Source organism: Gnatocerus cornutus, chromosome 7 (assembly GCF_029298725.1).
Source record: "Gnatocerus cornutus isolate USDA-ARS CGAHR chromosome 7, icGnaCorn1.1, whole genome shotgun sequence".
In the NCBI taxonomy this organism is placed as follows: Eukaryota; Metazoa; Arthropoda; class Insecta; order Coleoptera; family Tenebrionidae; genus Gnatocerus; species Gnatocerus cornutus.
This window is the reverse complement of record NC_142239.1, coordinates 10,516,114-10,535,477: the sequence shown is the minus strand read 5'-3', so window position 1 is coordinate 10,535,477 and position 19,364 is coordinate 10,516,114. Positions and strand designations below refer to the sequence as shown.

The window sequence follows — 19,364 nt, the reverse complement described above, 5'->3', positions numbered from 1 at the left end:
CCCATTAATAGATGGCGCCACAATCAATTTTATTTTTAAAATTTTGAAATTTTTTTAGAAAATTTAAAATTTTGATTTGAAAATTAAGATTTTCACAAAATTTAACATTTTCCATCTTTTATTTCAATAATGTGAATTCACGAATTATTCTAAGAGTATAATTCAAAAAAACTTTTTTGGGTTTAAAGGTTCGGGAATTTGAAAAAATAGAAAAAATAAAAATACCAATTTATTACATAAGAATGACAAACAGCAAATTTCCAGTCAACAAACCAGCACGCACTTCTTATCACAAAAGGCGATTCTCCCATTGTAAACTCTTTAATTAGCCATATTTCGGTAAGAGTCCTCATTTAGAAATCCGCTTCACAATCCTCCATGTGGCAGTCCAGACCTCTCCTGTGTACACTTCACCTCCCTGAAAACACGTTCAAAAATTAATGACAAGTTGGTAAATTTAATGTTTTAAAATTGATAAAAAGTGCGCCCAACTTTTAACATATAGGCAACCAATAATACAAGAATATCAGTGACCTCGAATCAACCAATGAAAAAGACGCCTTTTTTGCCCATTCTAAGTCTAGTGGAATTTGAAAGAAGTGGAGGGAAATTCAAATTGTTCAGTAAATTAATTCCCTCCACTTCGACAAACAAAAACTAGTAGAACTCAAAATTACCCAAATAACAAAAGATTTTCTATCCAAAAATGTTGCAAGAACTGAAACACTTTCGATGTCTTGCACAAGCAATGATTTCTGCGTTGTTGATCCACACATCATCCAGGAAACTTCGTATTATCCGCATCCCATTGGTAAACTGCAAAAATAGAAAAAGTTTGCTCAGTCTGCAATGAACTCTAAGCGTACACAACTTCAAAGATGTTCATAATAAACTTGGTAATTACCAGAAAAAACAGATGATGTCTCACGCAACTAGAAGCTGCCAGAAACTTCCAATTTTCAATTCATCATCTGACATTCTGTTGAGTCCTAACATAACTACGACATGAAATATCCTTGACAGATTTTGCTTAATTTTTTTCAAGAGTCAAACCAGGTAGAACTTCATTTATTCCATGTGTCTCGTTTATTCTGAGCTTTCTGAAAACAAATTCAAAAATCAATGACAAGTTTGGTAAAATTCTGATTCTAAAATTGGAAGAGTGCGCCTAATACTCAAAATGTAGGCAATCAACAATACCAGAAGTTCAGTGATCTCCAATCAACCAATCAGAAGAAAGGCAAATCTAAGTCTAGTGAAATTTGAAAAGGTGGAGAAAAATTCAAATTGTGTAGTAATTTGAAATTTACAAATCTTTCCGCCAGTTCAAACACAAACAAAAAGTGCTACAAATTACCAACATAACAAACCAAAGATGATGCAAGAACTATGTTAACATGGAGTGACGCCCGTTGTCAAAAGTGTCTCCATTTCCGTGTCATTACTTACTCAGACTGTTTTCTTACTTTTTGACTTGTGTTCAATTTTCGGAAAGTTTCCCAGGGGATTGACATCACAAATGTCTAAAAACTGCCAGTAGTTCTCTGTTTCCAAAAACTTCAATTTTTTCATCAAATTGACTCCTAAATGACCAAACGTCCTCTACAGCTTCTGACCAATTTTTCCCAAGAGTTAAACCAAGCAGATCAAACTGATGACTTAACCAGAAGCCGCAAGTAATTCTCAATTCACACACACTTCCATATTTGCATCTGTGGTTGATGTCCCTCCAAACTTCACAACTGTGTTTCACTTCCAATTTTATCCAAAAGACCAAACAATTTCAATATTCCAATTATTTGCAACTTTCAGTCAAACGAAACTCCGCTTCTGGTGGACCTCGTCGCTGGACAACCAAATAATACCTAAAATTGCATAACACCTTAAAACTGTGGATTCAAAATACTTTTAGCTCACCTGTGTTTGAATCAAAACCATCTTCAAACACCATGAAAAGAAGTTGGCGGCAAAACTGTTCCAACACTTCTTTGATATGTTGCCCAGGCAGCACTAGCACTATCTACAGCGATTTCTGGTCTGAAAAGTATTTAAATTAGTAACAATAAAAACGCCTGCAATTCTTAAATATAGACAACCAATAATACACATTGGTAAGACCATGGTAATTTTTGTTTTGTTAGGTTGGTGATCAGTAAATTTTTCGATCAACCAATCAAAAGCACGCATTTTTTAATCATCTCAAGTTCAGTGGAAATTGAAATCGAAGGAAAATTTAAAATCAAAAATTCAGTAACATACTCAAGTCAATCAAAATTGGCCTAAAAACAATCATGAAAATTTCAACTTTCACATTCTCTAATTGTTTTTACAACGTCAGTTCTGATAGCAACTTGAAGCCCTCGTTAAACGACTAAACACAAATTATACTACATTTCTAACAAGTATGGGCCCAAAGTTGAGTTTCGTCCTTTACAGTTCACGTTTTTGAATTTCGTCATGCTCTTGAAGTTTCCAACAACTGAAGAGTCCACTCGAGTTCAAATTCAGACTGGTGCACGACAACTGTTTGTTCTTTTCCTCCGTCGCGACTTTTGTCTTCTACGCCACAAAATCCTTCTTGATTTCTTGTAAACAAATGCATCCATGTTCTTCCTAGATAAAGTTTTTTCATTAATCACTTAATTCACATTCAGTGTTGAGTGTAAGTGATGGACTATAAGACTAACCAATCAAATTATGAACAGATTTGACTACACAAGCGCCATTAGATTCAAAGAATAGAAGAACCCATCAAACAATAGGCAAATCTTAGCTCCTACTTTAACTGTACACTTTTGTTCTTAATTTACAGTCTCTATCTTAAGAAACGTGACAAGATCGCAACAGCAAAAGTTTTCAAATGACAAATTTCTCCAAAAAGACTTCTAATTGCTAAAAACTTCAACAGTGCTGTGAAATCTTGTTACAAAAACATGCAAAAGGTAAAATCTCTCACTTCCTAAACAAATTTGGTAACTCGCTTCAAAAATTAATGAAAATTGATAAAAAGTGCGTACAAAGAATTCAGTGACTTCAAAACAACTAATCAGAAGAAAGGATTTTTGGCCAACTATAAGTTTAGTAATTTGAACAAAATGGAGGGAACTTCAAACTACCTAGTAACATAACATTTACAAAATCCTCCCTCCAGTTCGACAAACAAAAACTAAAAGAACTGCAAATTACCTTCATAACAAAAGATGAAATTGCCTGTCCAAGAATGTCGCAATATTGGCGTGAACCGACATCAAACATTTTTTTTTCATTTCCTGCACAAGCAGTGATGCTGTTATCAAAAGTGTCCAAATTTCCGCTAATTGCTGATTCAAACTTCATCCAGGAATCTCTACAATGTCGCGATTTCACAAAAACGATGAAAATTCTCCCATTACCCTCATCCATATCGGTAAACTGTAAAAACAAAAAAGTTAGCCGAGTTTGTACTGAACTCTAAGCTTACACAACTTCACAAATGTTCATAATAGTTGACTCATTTCGCTCGCATGTGCCTTGTCCTTGTGAACGTGTTTCTAGTGTGACTGTAAAACTTTTTAGTGATTGGTAGTCCTGTTCACTACTCGACACGTCAGAGCAAATAGCCACATCAAACTATTAACAGTGACAGCAAGAAAACTAGCGTAGCAACAAATAACTAAATTTCAACAACCAACCTCAGCTCTTCACCATAACAACTGTTATGAAGTTCGGTTCAGATGCCACTCCAAAATCCACAAAGTAGAATTTGTCATCACTTCTTTCTTACGTTTTTGGCTACAAAAGCACTGACTAGACTTGGGTTCTTTTACTCCAGATGACTTCACGACTTCCTTGACCTGAAAGATTTAAAAAATAATTAAAAATCTACAACATTAAATACCAAGTTTCACTTTTTTCTTAATAAAGTGAGCCCTTATAATCAACAAGAATAGAAACAACAAACATTTTATATTCACGTGTTATTGGCGGTACAAACTGTGACGGTACAAAATCTCAAATTATTGCTCAGTTTGCCCCAATTTGTAAACATTTTCAATGCATTTTCCAATTTTGATATACAAAATGAAAAAAATGTGTTCTTACTTTTACCAATTGTGTTCCATTTCCCAACCATTTTCCAGAGACTCAAATTAAAAATGTAAAAAATTTTAAATTGAACAAAATGCCTACAAGTCGGGTAGGCACAAAATCACATTATTTTCTGAACCAATCAATATTTTTGCCCATTCTACAAGTCCAGAGGAAATTTGTACGACATGGAGGAAAATTTATTTGAAAATTTGATTGTAACAATTTCACAAGTTTAATGTCTCTCTTCCAATTCGACAAACAGAAATAAAGAAAATGTGCAAATTACCTAATCAAGGAATGAGAAAATTTCCAATGAAAAGATGGCCAGGAGAAAACCAACCAAGAAATATTTCTCTTGATTTCTTGATGAAAAAATTCAAACAACGTGAAACTAAGTTGCCTGCAAACAGCTTCTAAACTTCTTTGGGTTGTTGCCCCAGGCAGCACCATTTCCCATAACTTCTGGTCTAAAAAACGTTCAAATCAGTAAAAATTTAAATTTTTAAATTCAAGCACCAACTTGTCCACATACCCAGCCGAAATAAATTTGGGAAAATAGTTTTGAAAATTTCAACTTCATGATTCTCGAACTGCTTTTGAATGACAAGTTCTTACAGGAACTTGAAGCCTTCAGCCACATTTTATCAGTTTAACCAAAATGCACAAAATACCAGTCCAACATCCACAAATTGCACTTTACATCAGATTCTGCGGCGTCCTTTAAATTCACTGACTTCTTGTTATTGCTTCAGTTCGTTTTTCTGAAAGCAAAATATTATTTGTAACAAAACCCACAAAAAATGTTGACGCAATATTCAGATTTCTCTGTCAAACAAAATTGTTTTCCACAATTTATATCTAAAACTTTAATTACCTTGTCACATGTTTAGTAGCATAATCAAAACTATCCTCTTAACTCTTGAGACTTTCAGACAAAACTTCTCTTTCCTACAGTTAGCAGAAGTTAGCTGCAAAACTGTTCGTAACATTCAGATAATCACTGTTTTACCATTTGCATAAAGTTTACTCCTTTGATATGTTGTACGATCTCGTCTGAAAATAAAAATTTAAAGTAAAGAAACAATTACGCCTAAGATATGTAGGCAACGAATAATACTCGTTGGTGAGATCGTAGTAGTTTTTAGTTTTTTAGGTTGGTAATTTGTACACACTAACAACCAACCAATCAGAAAGAAGGAATTTTTTGATTCTCTCAACCAATCAGAAATTTTTTTACCTTCAGAAAGAATTAACTTAAATTTCACCTGTTTAAACATCCCAATTAGAGCGAGACTTCACTCAGGATCCCATTTCACAATGTTGCAACGGCATGATCTCAAACCCAATGTTTTCAGTCTTTGAAAGTTAAACCTTCCCCAATTCTCCTCACCTTCAAATTTCGACTTCTTACAGCAACTTTGTCAAGTTTACATCCACATTTTCATCAGATTTCATCCAAACTTGGCTCTTGAGACTCGATAAAACATGAAAAATTTCTGCTTGCTAGACATAACCTTAAAGTGTACACAACATCTCACAATTGCGATTTAAGGAATTTTTCGCTTACCTGGGTTACCCAAAAGGGGCCCAACGTCCCAACAACAGCACTATTTACCATTAATAACAATTTAAAACAGTTTTTCCGCTACCAAATTCAAACAACTGTACGCCTACTCGTCTGCAAAATTCATTTACATTACAGGAATCGTATGTACCAACTATTTTTAGAGATGTGCTCACCACAATGGATGTAGAGATGGGCTCACTGCAAAACATCGAACTTGCAGAAAAAATTAACAGGAGCTTTATTTGGCAATTTGGGACAGTTGGTATCATCTCTCTGGACACGCATCTCCATTCGTCTCGGCAGGTTGGCTTTCTAAAAAAAAAGAATCTGAGCACTGGGGAGGAAAGCAAAATTTGGGGTGATTTGGGAAAGAATTAGAGTAAAAAAATGTGGGAAATTGGAAAGCTCGTTGACGGTAACCAGAGGACTAAACAAAAATAATTAAAGTAAAAGAACTAGATTTTTTGGTTCAAATATAAATCGAAGGAGGCAAAAAGGCAAAATGGCAGAATCAAAAACGTCGTAGAATAAAAGAAATTCAATAAAAAGAAAGACAGTAGAGAAAGTTTTATTTAAAATGGGCCAGAAACTAGATAAAACAAGGAAATAAAAGAAGATACATGTATGAATCACTTTAATGCAAAGCGATTATCTAACTCTTTTTTAGGGAATTAGCCAACGTGATCTAATTATGCTAATTGACACATCTGTTTTTGTTAAATGCGAACAATTTCGGAAACTTCTATACTTCTATTAAACTATTTGAATATTCACTTGAGCACGTCTTTAATTTGAAAAAAATTGATCAAACTAACACCAAAAACTCCGTAAAATCAAAGCAGAATGTCCTACCTTTCAATTCAAATCCAAAACGGCACTATTTCGCATCACATCCACAAACACGTCCGCCTCCGCCGAGTCGCAGCGCTCAAATGATTGAGAAAAAGGGCCAACTTGCGTAATTTGACAAAAACTTGTCCTTCGCGTTTATTTGTCGGTGTTTCAAAGGCGCTGAATTTAAATTTGAATTTCGGTCTTAATTATTTGTAATGCGTTTAGATGCAACCAACAATACGACAAAAACTTTTGTATTTGGTGGTGCTTATTTTCCGAGTTACCAACTCTAATCTAGGGAATTTTAGGGTAATTTTAATTTCGCTAGTGTATAACCGGCTGTAAGTTTAAAGTTTCCCTGAAATTGGCGCTTCGATCAATTTGACAAAAACCGCGCGAAATTCAATCTACTCAAACAAATTAATTAAAAGAGGTTCTAAATCGAACACGATCGCTTCCGGTCGAAAGACATAGAAGAGGAAGTCGCTACTGAAGAGAAGTTTAGCTACAGAATTATTTAATCGATTCAAAACTATTTCAGCAACGAATTCAAAAATCGGATCCTTCGTAGTTCTTCAGGGTTACAAGACAGTAGCAAACTGTCCCCAATATCCAAACAATTCATGTCTTTATTAGTGACAGGCTGCCAAACCACGTCCAGCAAAGAGTCTTCAGATGGCGTCGGATTTCCGTATTTAGCAAAGTTAGTCCAGAGTCTCACAAATCTTCGCATTGCTGTTTCTTCTTTACTTCCTCTTTCAATGGAGGGAGTACCAACATTTTTAAACAAATACCCTAAGTCGTCGGAATGCGCCACACCTGAAGAAACTAATCAGTTCTGTTATTTAACTCACGACTTACCTGAGTGTGTTATCCCGAAACGTTGCTTAATAACGTTGAGTTTAGTTTCAAGAGACACCCTGTAGAAATACACAGAGGATTCCTCACAATGATGCGTGATGGTCTGGTAGATTCCCTGCACGAGACTCACATCACTTTCCATCTTAAAAAAAGTGTTAAGCGTGTTTGCGCGTGAGTTACAAACGCACCAAGACTCTATTACTGGTGGTGCCTTCAACTTCTTCGCTTCCGAAGTAGAATTTCCTTAACTCCTTCGCGATTCTTTGACTCTCCGGGCTCCCAACTCTGTGCCCCAAACTCCTGGGAATCATATCTTCACAGGTGCGGTAACCTGGGTAAAATTTGTTGCGGAAAAGACAGAAGGGTAAGCATTCAGTTGACGTGTGCCCCATTATTAAAGGTACTCGTTGGTAATTCCCTTTGACCATGGCCTGGAGGGGTTCTTCCCGGACAAAATCGCCATCAACAACATAACCGAACGAGTGCTCCACGCTCGGGACATAACTATGGAACTATCCAAAGAATAAAGTGTTGAAAACTACACTAAAATCTCACAATATCGATTTTTCTTTGGATGGTGTGGAGCTCGTTGACTGACATCCTCATGAGTCGCCGAAGAATCTCCTCCTCGCTGTGGTGTTGAAAAAAACCGGCGATCTTCCCCACGCCTTTAACACCTCGACTGAAAGAAGTTAGCGCGCAGCCACTATGAGCAATCGCTTTGTGAAAGAGCTCATGGTCGGACAACATCAACAGATGGACGGCAACCCCACCTGCACTTTGTCCCAAGATGGTAACATTGTCAGGGTCGCCACCAAAATGATGGATGTTCATTTGGACCCATCGGAGCGCCATCACCATGTCTTTGAAGCCGGCGTTACCGGACACACCCAGTGAAGAGTCTTCTAGGCTAAGAAAACCTAGGATTCCCAGGCGGTAGTTGATGGTGACCACCACCACGTCTTCGGGGAGGAGGAACTCGGGGCCTAGGAGGTCGGTGCTGCCTGAACCGGTCACGAAACCACCGGGGTGGATTTCGAAGATAACGGGGTGAAGAGTGTTGGGGCGCAACTAAGAAGAACGTTTCTAAAAAGTGTTTGGATGATGAAAAGTACCTTTTTGGTATACACGTTGAGGAATAAACAGTTTTCGCTTCCGATTAACTTCTCTTTGTTGAAGATGTGAGAACTGTAACAAGGGCTGCCTTCTTTGGAGGCGTCGAGGGTGCCGGACCACTTTTCCAACGGTTCGGGGGCTTTGAATCTTAAAGAACCCAGAGGAGGGCGCGCGTATGGAATCCCCTGAAATCTGTAATATTCCTCTCCGGAATAATCCAAAGCTTTAGATCCCCGGAGTTTTCCCTGACAGATGCTCAACTCCGGTGCTGTCTTCACTTTGGAAAAGTTGCGACGAAAAACAAGAAGCTTTGATAACATTGTTGAAGTAGTGAAACTAAGAAGGATTTTAAGCAGCTCGTGTACTTAAGTAGCTACAAGTGACATCACGTCTTTTTTTGAACAGTTTATGTAAATTCTTCTGACTAAAAATAGACTAAAACAATGACTTTCGATTTGTGTTATTATTTATATTATTTTTCTATTTTTGGTTCAAGGAAAAATCAAAAGTATGTATGTTTGTGCGAGTACAGTGAAGCTCAATAAATTTTACATAATTTGTTTCAAAAATAGTGTCGATTTTCGAAAATTGTTGGGTGTAAATCAGGCTTTCATTTCTATAGGGAAAAAATTAAACGTAGAAAATTAATAACTAACTAATTAAAGATTTGTTCCAAAAAAGAAAACACAAATTTAACAAGTTACGCAGGTCGATTGGTTTTTACGCATTGCTGCCAACTGTTACCGATAAAAATTGCTAGAGACTGCTGCCAACTATTTTATTTAATGAGTAATGAGCCCTTAACACGTAATTTTTCCTGCAGAGAATTTATTGATTTACAAAGGAGCTATTTTAGACATGAGTAGGATTTGGCAGGGATAAGTTAGATAGCTGTAGTGGATACATGCCAATTTTAACTTATAGATGGCGCCACAAACAAATGTCAAGTCTTTTAGATTTCAGAGCACTGGATGCAGGAAATAGAAACCCTAATATCATTAAAACACGCTATATTCGATAAACGAACTTACATAATTTTATAACTCAACAAATTTATGAATGCAAGTAGTAAAAACTACAAAATACATTGTGAAAATTATAGCCATTTACCAATGATTTTATTGTCTATGACGAGCGTCCTCCTTAAGTAAATAGAAGCTTCCAATTTTCTTAAAGAGAACTCAAAAACACATGTATATATTTGAACATTAAACTGTAATATAATAACATTGAATATTACGAAACGAACGATTTCATTCGGTTACAAAAGCAATAATTAACATTATAAAAAATTCATTATTGGATCTTATTATAAAATGGAATATAATTGTCTTAAAATTAATTGCTATCTAATAAAATGTGACTAATATTTTGCGATTATTTATAACAACCTCATATCAAGCTTTCGTTTCTCATCCAACACTGGAAACGAGAAGAGGAGAGAATTTGTCATCTTAACTTACTTTAGAAAGACTCGAAAAGGCCTAAGAATGAATTTTCGAAAGAATTATCTAGAGATAGAAATAGCTAGAATAATAAAAATAATTTTCTTGGTAATTAGTTTCATCTCCACCCTGTAAATAGCTTTGTTTCTTGGATGTCTCTATATGAATTATAAAGAATATAAGCAGTGCTGTATACGAATAGTTTAAATCTTTACAGTAGTATTTGAATAAACTTGCAGCTGGGCTTCTTTGATATAAGCAGTTCTTTGAATTGGACCATTTTTTGCAGTCTCCGCCTAGTTTTTAGCCGTGAGGATGTTGACGAACTCTGCAACAACACCAACTCAATATAAGGTGTTTATAAATGTTTCTAGCATCAAGCGTGGCTTTGGAATTCCTGTCGTACAATATTGTGCCGCTTTGTTTTCATGGTGAATATAACTATCAGGAAAATTATTTATAATGTTTACTTACTTCAATGACGTTTAAGTCACGGTTTTGAGTCCAAGTTTTTGATTTTTCGGTTTTAAAACACAACTAGAACAGTTTATTTCTCAAAACTTACTTTGCTTCATGTTTGAGGTTAACTGCAAATGTCAGTTGATAAATCGAAACCCACATTTGTAATGAGCGGCACATTTCTTTCACATTTCATAGTCACCCTTGATGCTAGAAACATTGATAAACATGTTGTACAAACAGACAAGTGGCGCAAAACAAAAATTCCCTGAACAAATGCGGGCACTAAAATACATTTTTAAGTTGGCAGAATAAGCGATTTCGGGACTCTCCGCATTTGTGAATCCCCGACGCAAACCTGTTTGATCTAAAGCAATTAAAAGCAGCCCGTCTCTTCTTGGCCGCGTCCCAAAAAGAAGCACTTAGCGATTTTCAGACAAACTGCATAAAATTACAAACACATGTTTCGAATCGCTCATTGTTGCAGAGTTAATTTTAGTTACCCTCGTAGTTGACTTGACCATCTCCATCCAAATCCGCCTCCTTGATCATATCGTCGACCTCTTCTTCGGACAATCGCTCCCCCAGACTGGTCATCACGTGGCGCAGCTCGTTCGACGAAATGAGGCCGTCGTTGTTTTTATCAAACACTCTGGAAATTAAACCGGGAAATAAATAAAAGAGGTTCGAGGTGGGGAATTGGTACCTGAAGGCCTCCTTCAGCTCCTCTTCCCCGTCGGCGTCTTTCATCTTCTTCGACATCATCTGGAGGAACTCGTTAAATTCGATTGTTCCGTTTCCGTCTTGGTCCACTTCGTTGACCATGTCTCTTAGTTCGGTTTCTGCAACCCCCACTTTAGCCTCCCCTACGCCGCCATGACACTCTCACCTGTCGGTCTCTGTCCCAAAGACCTCATTACCACCCCCAATTCCGCCATGGTTATCGTCCCATCTTCATCCTTATCAAACAGCATGAAAGCTTCCTTGAATTCGGCCACTTGGTCCTCGGAGAGTCCGTACTCGGTCTAAAACAATTCAAAATGTCAGCCGCCATCTTGTCAACCTCTCATCCCCACTCACGGAAGTCTCAATAACATCAAGATTGCTGGTAAGTCGCCGCAAACGCGCGTATTCTTGCCCGTAGCGTTCATTTTGCGACATTTTTGAGCAAAATTGGTCGTTTTGGCGGCTTCACAGCGTCCGACTGAGCGATTTTAGCCAAACAACTCGTGTTTATGTAACCTTCTATTTATTTACCTCGTTGTTGGCAAACGATTGACTCGAAAACAGCTTATAAAAGTCGATCCGGGCGAGCTGCACCTCTCAAGGGTTGTTTTCTGATTAGCACAGGGGCGGTTTTGATTGACGTCTTTGATCCACATTAGAAAAAAGACTCGTTAACCCAGAAATATCAAAGGGAGAGGAAACAATAAAATACCATTTCGTCACATGGCGTACTTGCTCAAAACGAAATAAAAAACAAATGTGACCCAAATATCTTAATGTCCGCGCGGCTCTCCGCATCACGTGACTTAATTAATAGGGGTGCAGGCGGATTTCAGCACGTTTAGATTAACCACACGGAAGGTAAATTTGGCAGCTGTACCAAGAATCCGAGGACGCCAAACAATCAATTGAAATGAGGTCTGTTTCCCGTTTTTACCGAGACGATCAATTCAAACTAGAAATTTTCACATCATAATTTTGGCACACAACACTTTACTATTTTTAGGTTTGACCTTGTCGCAGTAATTAATTAAATTTCCTGCTATTACCGGTACATCTTACACTTTTCTGCAAGCGCAGTTTGTTGAATCAGTTTCTTTTTATTCTCAGTTTACGCCGAACTTCACTCTTATTATTTTACGACTATTTTTAATTTCATTGTTCGCGCGAAACTATTTATTCTAAACTGACGTAAAGAGACTCATTTTTCAGTTTCAATTCAAAGATTCTGTTTATAAGCAATTTTTCCTGCAGAGAATTGGCCGACTTACAAAGGAGCAATTTGACAAATGTGACGGCTTCGCAGGAATTGACCAATCACAGAGTCGCTATTTAGATTTGACGACTACAAAAATGCTCTGCAAAAAACAGCCTTTAAAAGTGGATGCAAAAACTATTTTTAAACTATTTATTATAGGCGGCATAGAAACCAAAAACTTTGACATAAAAGCATTAATTTTTCAGTTTCTATTTTTAATTTTTTTTTTTGTTTATAAGCAATTTTTCCTGCAGAGAATTGGCCGATTTACAAAGGAAAAATTTGATAAATATGACAGCTCCGCAGAAATTAACCAATCACAAAGTCGCATTTTACATTTGGCGACTACAAAAATTCTCTGCAGGAAAAACAGCCTTTAGGAGCGGCTACAAAAACTACATTTAAACTATTTCTTCTAGGAGGCATAGAAACCAAAAACTTTGACATAAAGGCACTAATTTTTCAGTTTCTATTAAAAAAATTTTTTTTTGTTTATAAGCAATTTTTCCTGCAGAGAATTGGCCGATTTACAAAAGAAAAATTTGACAAATGTGACAGCTTCGCAGGAATTGACCAATCACAGAGTCGCATTTTACATTTGGCGACTACAAAAATTCTCTGCAGGAAAAACAGCCTTTAGGAGTGGATGCAAAAACTATTTTCAAACTATTTATTATAGGCGGCGTAGAAACTGAAAACTTTGACATAAAGGCACTAATTTTTCAGTTTCTATTTTTAAAATTTTTTTTGTTTATAAGCAACTATTTCTGCAGAGAATTAGCCGATTTACAAAAGAAAAATTTGATAAATATGACAGCTCCGCAGAAATTAACCAATCACAGAATCACATTTTAGATTTGGCGACTACAAAAATTATCTGCAGGAACAACAGCCTTTGGAGTGGATGCAGAAACTATTTTTTAAACTACGAGTATTTATTGTAGGCGGCGTAGAAACTAAAAACTTTGACATAAAGGCACTAATTTTTCAGTTTCTATTTTTAAAAGATTTTTCTGTTTATAAGAAATTTTTCCTGCAGAGAATTGGCCGATTTGCAGAGGAGCAATTTGACAAATGTGACAGCTCCGCAGGAATTGACCAATCACAGAATCGCATTTTAGATTTGGCGACTACAAAAATTATCTGCAGGAAAAACAGCCTTTGGAGTGGATGCAAAAACTATTTTTTAAACTATTTATTGTAGGCGGCGGAGAAAGCAAAAACTGACATAAAGACACTAATTATTCAGTTTCAATTTTGAAAGATTTTTCTGTTTATACGCTATTTTTCCTGCCGATTCACAAAGGACGAATTTTGGTACAATTTGGTGAGAATCTGATAAATATTGACAGCATTGTGTAACTCGCTGTGCTGAACGACCAATCACAGAGCCGCATTTCAAATTTGGCACCTACAAAAAAATGTTTGTATTGAAAAAAAAAACAAGAAAACCACAGAATAAAAGTAATCTACAATTGTTTTATCAATGTCATTTGTTAAGCCTACAATGATTATCATTCTGTCCTACTTTGAAAGTCTGTTTTACACAGCCCATTTTTTGAAAAATTGTAGTCCAAGACTACCATTTCATTTTGGACGACACTGTATAATAAAATACTTGCTAAACAGTACTGAAAATAACAAAAACAAGTTTATTGTTGATGCTCCTACAATTTGGTGACAAATCTGACAGTTCTTGTTTGACATTCCGCAGAATCTGACCAATCACAGAGCCGCATTTCAAACTTGGCGCCTACAAAAAATTGTCTGCAGGAAAAATTGCCTTTAAAGTTGTTTTTCCTGCAGAGAATTTATCGATTTACAAAGGAGCAATTAGCACTATTTGACAGGTAGGTATACCTGTAGTGGATACATGTCAGTTTTGATTCATAGATGGCTCCACAACTAACTGTCAAGTTTTAATGTTGAAAAACATAAAGATACAGTGACAAACGACATTGCAATCAAGGCCACAAATTAAACTGTGAAACTACTAATAGGGCGTTATTATAACTACCAATAATGGAAACTTATAAACTGTTTTATTATTGTCATTGTTAAGCCTACAATGATCACTATTAAGCCTATTTTGAAAGGGTGTTTTACACAGTTCAATTTTTGAAAAAATGTGTTGTACCATTTTATTTTGGCCGCGCCTGTATAATAAAACCCTTGCTAAACAGCACTAAAAATAACAAAAACAAGTTTAAGTGACAGTTCTTGTTTGAAATTGCACAGAGCCGCGCTTTAAATTTGGCGCATAGAAAACGTCCCTGCAGGAAAAACCGCCACCTTTTCCCCGAATTCCGCCAACCCAATTAACGAAATTCCCTGTAGCATTGCAGCAAACATCCTCATTTCGCTGTCATCGTCTCATTTCCCATCTATTTTTATCCCCATTTCAAGATCGCGTATTTGGGTTAGGGCCGCCAACTCACCAGGTTAATGGTGACAATGAGATCGTGCTGGTGATGCTTCCCTTTCTTGGTCTTCTTGGTCGTTTTGTTAACAGCGGCGGCTGCCGCCTTCGCCGGAGCTTGTTGCTTCGGTTGTCCTTTCTGCGCCGCTCCCTTCTGCGACCCTTTACTGGGAGTCTTCGGAGGGCCGTTTTTCGAGCCATGAGTGGGCGTTCTTTGCCCGGCTTGGAGTTTCTGCACGACATGACCATCGGCGGGCTTATTGCGAGCCTGGAAAAAAGTGCGGGTTTTAAATGGGGAATTTCGCACCGGAAATGGTGAAAATTTTTTAATTATAGAAGAAGGTAAACAGAGTTAAAAATACGCGCGAAAATATTTACGGTGTTTGACCTTAGGTACTTGGAAAAAATGCGGCACTGGAGGTTAATATGTGCACGATTTCCTCAAATTAAAAACAGATAAAACCAACGATTAGCTCTTATCATTTATTATTTCCCGTCGCGACTTTCGAAAATGAAGACGTTTCTGTCCGCGCTGATTCTTGTTCTTTTTCTCCGAAGCGTTCGGCTTGAGGGTGAGTTTAATTTTAACACTGTTTAATTCATGAGTTCTTAGAAACACAATTTTTTCTTGGCAGAGAATGTGAATTGAGTCACTCTCTTGCAACGGCTTTGTTTTATTGACGCAAATTTTTGGAATATTTTCGTTCGGAGCTGTTCAATGAATCGATTTTTACGAAACTGCGGCTAAAAATATTGCGAAAAATGTGTAGGTGGTGATGCAAAAATCTCGGGACAATGTTATCTTGATATCGCAGGATTTCACAGAAGAAAGGAAGTGACTCAATTAAAAATATCTAATAAAAATATCAAAACAACTTTAAAATTAGACTGCAGAGAAATTGATTTGTAATTTTGATAATTTTTACGATAGAGCGATGAGATTTAGTTGAGGTACTAATAATGATTATCTGGTCAACTGTACGAAATTACAACATTATAGGACGACAGGAAAAAAAATAAAAAAAAAAACAATTTTGACGAGACATATTTTTTGTTCATAATAAAAAGAAAAATTTCTAAAATCCGTCCCTGTCGTTCAAAAAATTTTAAATTTAGTAAAAATAGTCAGCAAGCTATAAATAGTAACCTCTTCAAATTTCATTGACCTAGCATCGAAACTACTAGAATTACAGGTCCGAATGAAAAATATTGGTAACTTTTCGCCCGTTTTGAAAATTAAAATTTCTAAAATTCGTCTCTGTTGCTCAAAAAATTTGAAATTTAGTACAAATAGTCAACATGTTAGAGATAGTCACCTCTCCAAATTTCATTGACCTAGCATCGAAACTACCAAAATTATAGGTCCGAACAGAAAATATTGGAAATTTTTGGCCTTTATTTGAAAATTAAAAATTATAAAATCCGTCTCTGTTGCTCAAAAAAATAGAAATAGTCAACAAGCTAGAAATAATAACCTCTCCAAATTTCATTGACCTAGCATTGAAAATTTAGAACAGAAAAAAAAAATTAAAAAAATCTATTTTGACGAGACATTGTATTTTTCCAAAATTTCAAGAACAAATTTGTAATTTCGACAATTTTCACGTTACAACAATGAAATTTGGTCGAGTTACGTGCAGTGCTTTAATAATTAACTGTACGGAATTACAAAATTATAGAACAATAGAGAAAAATTATCTCGCCAGTTTTTCCAAATTCATCACTTAAAAAAAATCCTCAGGCTGCACCTTCAACAACTTCGGCAACTGGCCTCCGGTGGTCATCTCCAGCTCCCTGAAAGTTCTCTACCCGCCCCTGGAAAACCCCCCAGACAACCGCAACATCACCATCCCCATCGGTACCACCATCATCATCTCCTGCAATGGAGGCCGCTTCGAACCCCAAAAAAACACCAAAACCATTCCGGCAACCTGCAACGAAAACCACCAACTGGAAGCCCAAGACGAAATCCTCGATTTCGACTCCCTCGACTGTGTTAACTTCAAGCCAATTTCTGTGAAGACAACCCCCAGTTTCTGCGCCCCTAACAGTGTCTTAATCCAAGCAGGATTTCAAATCGGATTAAACGTTTCGTTCCTCCCCCAAATCCAGTTCTGTTTCGACGTGCAGCAACTCTCTCCAATCTACGTTGGTTTCAACTTAACGAAATCGATAGGATTCATAAAATCGTATTTGACCACACAGTACGTCGAGGATCACGTCTACAACGTCACCATAGACTTCGAGCGCCTCTACAATGTGACTTACCAACAGAGTAAAATTAACAGTTTGCTCGGTTTGAGTGACAGTTCCACGAAGTTCGTGGATCCAGGGACTTGTAAGCCAAACCCCGGAATCACCACCCCCGGATTTTGCTTCACGAAACGCACTTTAGCGTATAGGGGAAACTTCGTGTACATTTCTCAACAATACGCGACTTATCGGTACATCAACGTGGTGCCCCAATGGTCATTTTTGGACTACAATCTAGATAAGCTTGAACGCAACGTTGTTGATTTTGCTAAGACCACAGGGTTGGATTTGGAGGTGTTTTCGGGGGTTTTAGGGGTGGCGACGTTGCCGCACAGTACCACCGAGGAAGAAGTTGAGATTTTCTTGTTTGAGGAGCGAATACCCGTTCCTGCGTATTTCTGGAAGTTGATTTATGATCGTACAAGTCACAGAGCGACGGTTTTTGTTACTGTGAACAATCCGCATTTGGAGGCGGAGGAGATTTCAAATTATGTTTTTTGTGAAGACATTTCCGACGACATCGACTGGTTGAGTGTTGAGAAGAAGAACATCACCAAAGGGTACACGTACGCGTGCAGTTACCACGAAGCCAAGTGGGCGATTCCCTATCTTCCGTACCTTGTAGTCGAAGGGATTTTGAACTAAATATGTTTTTTAAACCTGCGAAGTTTGTTTCTTTTACGTTGTCCTTTTAGTAGTCCAGGAAAAATAAACATAAACCTCGGAATAATTTGCATAAGAATATAGTAATAAGTCATAAATAGTAGTTTCTTCAAATTTCATTGTCTTGTCATCAAAACTACAAAAATTACAGGTCCGAATAGAAAATATTGGAAATTTTTGGTTCTTGAAAATAAAAATTTCTAAAATCCGCCCCTGTTGCTCAAAAAATTTAAAATTTGAAACAAACAATAAACTAGTGATAGATAGTATTCTCTCCAAATTCCATTGTCCTACCATCAAAACTACAAAAATTACAGGTCCGAATAGAAAATGTTGAAAATTTTTCGTTCGTCATGAAAATGAAAATTTCTAAAATCCGGCCCTGTTGCTAAAAAAAATTAAATTTAGAGCAGTACAATAACAGCTCAAAAACAGTAAATTCCCAAAATTTTGTCGCTCTAAGATCACAATTACGAAAATTACAGATGCGAATACAAAATGTGGAACATTTTGGGTTTGTTCAATGAACAAAAATTTCCAAAATCCTTCTTCGTTGATCTAAAATTTTGAAATTTAGAACAGTAAATTAACAACTTAAAAGCAGTAAATTCCCCAAATTTCGTCGCTCTAGAATCAATATTACGAAAATTGCAGGTGAAAATACACAACATTGGAAATTTTTGGTTTGTTCTATGAAAGTACGAATTGAAAAAAATGGAAATTTTTGGCTCGTCTTGAAAATAAAAATTTCTAAAATCCGGCCCTGTTGCTCAAAAAATTTGAAATCCGGAACAGACAATAAACTAGTTATAAATAATAATCTCTCCAAATTTCATTATCCAGCCATCAAAATTACAAAAATTATAGGTCCGAATATTGAAAAATTTTGGTTTGTCATGAAAATGAAAATTTTTAAAATCCGTCCCTGTTGCTCAAAAATTTTGAAATTTAAAACACACAATAAACTTGTCATAGATAGTAATTTCTCCAAATTTCGTTGTCCTGCTATTAAAACTACAAACATTACAGGTCCGAATAGAAAATAAAGGAACTTTTTGGTTCGTCTTAAAAATGAAAATTTCTAAAATCCGTCCCTGTTGTTTAAAAAATTTGAAATTTAGATCAATACAATAACAGCTCAAAAGCATTAAATTCGCCAAATTTTGTCGTTTTAAGATCACAATTACAAAAATTACAGATGCGAATGCAAAATGTTGAACATTTTTTATTTGTTCTATGTACGAAAATTTCCAAAATTCTTCCCCATTGATCTAAAATTTTGAAATTTGGAACAGTAAATTAACAACTTAAAAGCAGTAAATTCCCCAAATTTCGTCGCTCTAGGATTAAAATTACGAAAATTGTAGGTGCAAATACACAGCTTTGGAAATTTTTGGTTTCTTCTATTAAGGTACGAATAGAAAATATTAGAAATTTTTACTTCGTCTTAAAAATGAAAATTTCTAAAATCTGTCCGTTGTTAAAAAAAAATCTAAAATTTTGAAAAGACAATAAACTACATAGTCTTAAATAGTAATCTCTCCAAATTTCATTGTCTAGCTATCAAAACTACAAAAATTACAGGTCCGAATAGAAAATATTGGAAATTTTTAATTCTTTTTGAAAATAATAAAAATTTCTAAAATCCGTCCCTGTTACTCAAAATATTTGAAATTTAGAACATATAATAAGCTA

At 36.1% G+C, this 19,364-nt stretch overlaps 3 protein-coding genes and 1 long non-coding RNA gene across 15 annotated transcripts in view; 1 reads left to right on the top strand and 3 right to left on the bottom strand.

The window, feature by feature from the left end:
• Positions 1–211: 211 nt before the first annotated feature.
• On the bottom strand, positions 212–5,771 carry LOC148170869 (uncharacterized). Of its 8 annotated transcripts, none has more exons than XR_015770353.1 (12): positions 5,636–5,771; positions 5,334–5,582; positions 4,943–5,121; positions 4,589–4,829; positions 4,355–4,535; positions 3,187–3,833; positions 2,392–2,613; positions 1,918–2,037; positions 1,467–1,865; positions 905–1,100; positions 678–816; positions 212–418 (listed from the first exon to the last, which is right to left on the bottom strand). It is a non-coding gene; the product is annotated as an uncharacterized LOC148170869 (long non-coding RNA). The 8 variants fall into 8 exon arrangements; XR_015770356.1 differs by having other exon boundaries at positions 1,918–2,613; positions 3,187–3,609; positions 3,672–3,833; XR_015770354.1 differs by having other exon boundaries at positions 1,918–2,613; positions 3,187–3,411; positions 3,672–3,833.
• A 1,230-nt stretch (positions 5,772–7,001) lies between these two features.
• Positions 7,002–8,766, bottom strand: LOC148170868 (esterase B1-like). Its single transcript, XM_088042264.1, has 6 exons — positions 8,749–8,766; positions 8,446–8,706; positions 7,886–8,401; positions 7,599–7,842; positions 7,331–7,555; positions 7,002–7,288 (listed from the first exon to the last, which is right to left on the bottom strand). Exons 1-6 carry the CDS (start codon positions 8,764–8,766, stop codon positions 7,002–7,004), a joined length of 1,551 nt encoding a protein of 516 aa, XP_087898390.1.
• A 675-nt stretch (positions 8,767–9,441) lies between these two features.
• The window catches only part of LOC148170864 (neo-calmodulin-like), a 52,381-nt gene continuing 42,458 nt past the window's right edge, over positions 9,442–19,364 (bottom strand). For 4 of the 5 annotated variants that reach the window (XM_088041083.1, XM_088041084.1, XM_088041081.1 and 1 more), the window contains 5 exons: positions 14,773–15,021; positions 11,240–11,375; positions 11,057–11,192; positions 10,854–11,002; positions 9,442–10,219 (listed from right to left, as the gene is read on the bottom strand). In XM_088041083.1, coding sequence (XP_087897209.1) covers positions 10,188–10,219; positions 10,854–11,002; positions 11,057–11,192; positions 11,240–11,375; positions 14,773–15,021 — 702 coding nt within the window. In that variant the 3' untranslated portion in view covers positions 9,442–10,187. Of the gene's footprint in view, positions 10,220–10,853; positions 11,003–11,056; positions 11,193–11,239; positions 11,376–11,430; positions 11,580–14,772; positions 15,022–19,364 lie in introns of those variants that run through there. The other variant, XM_088041085.1, reaches the window with a different exon arrangement.
• LOC148170867 (salivary endonuclease-like) lies at positions 15,224–17,669 on the top strand. The gene is made up of 2 exons (XM_088041079.1): positions 15,224–15,325; positions 16,495–17,669. The coding sequence occupies exons 1-2, from the start codon at positions 15,265–15,267 to the stop codon at positions 17,649–17,651; spliced, it is 1,218 nt and encodes a 405-aa protein (XP_087897205.1). The 5' UTR covers positions 15,224–15,264; the 3' UTR covers positions 17,652–17,669.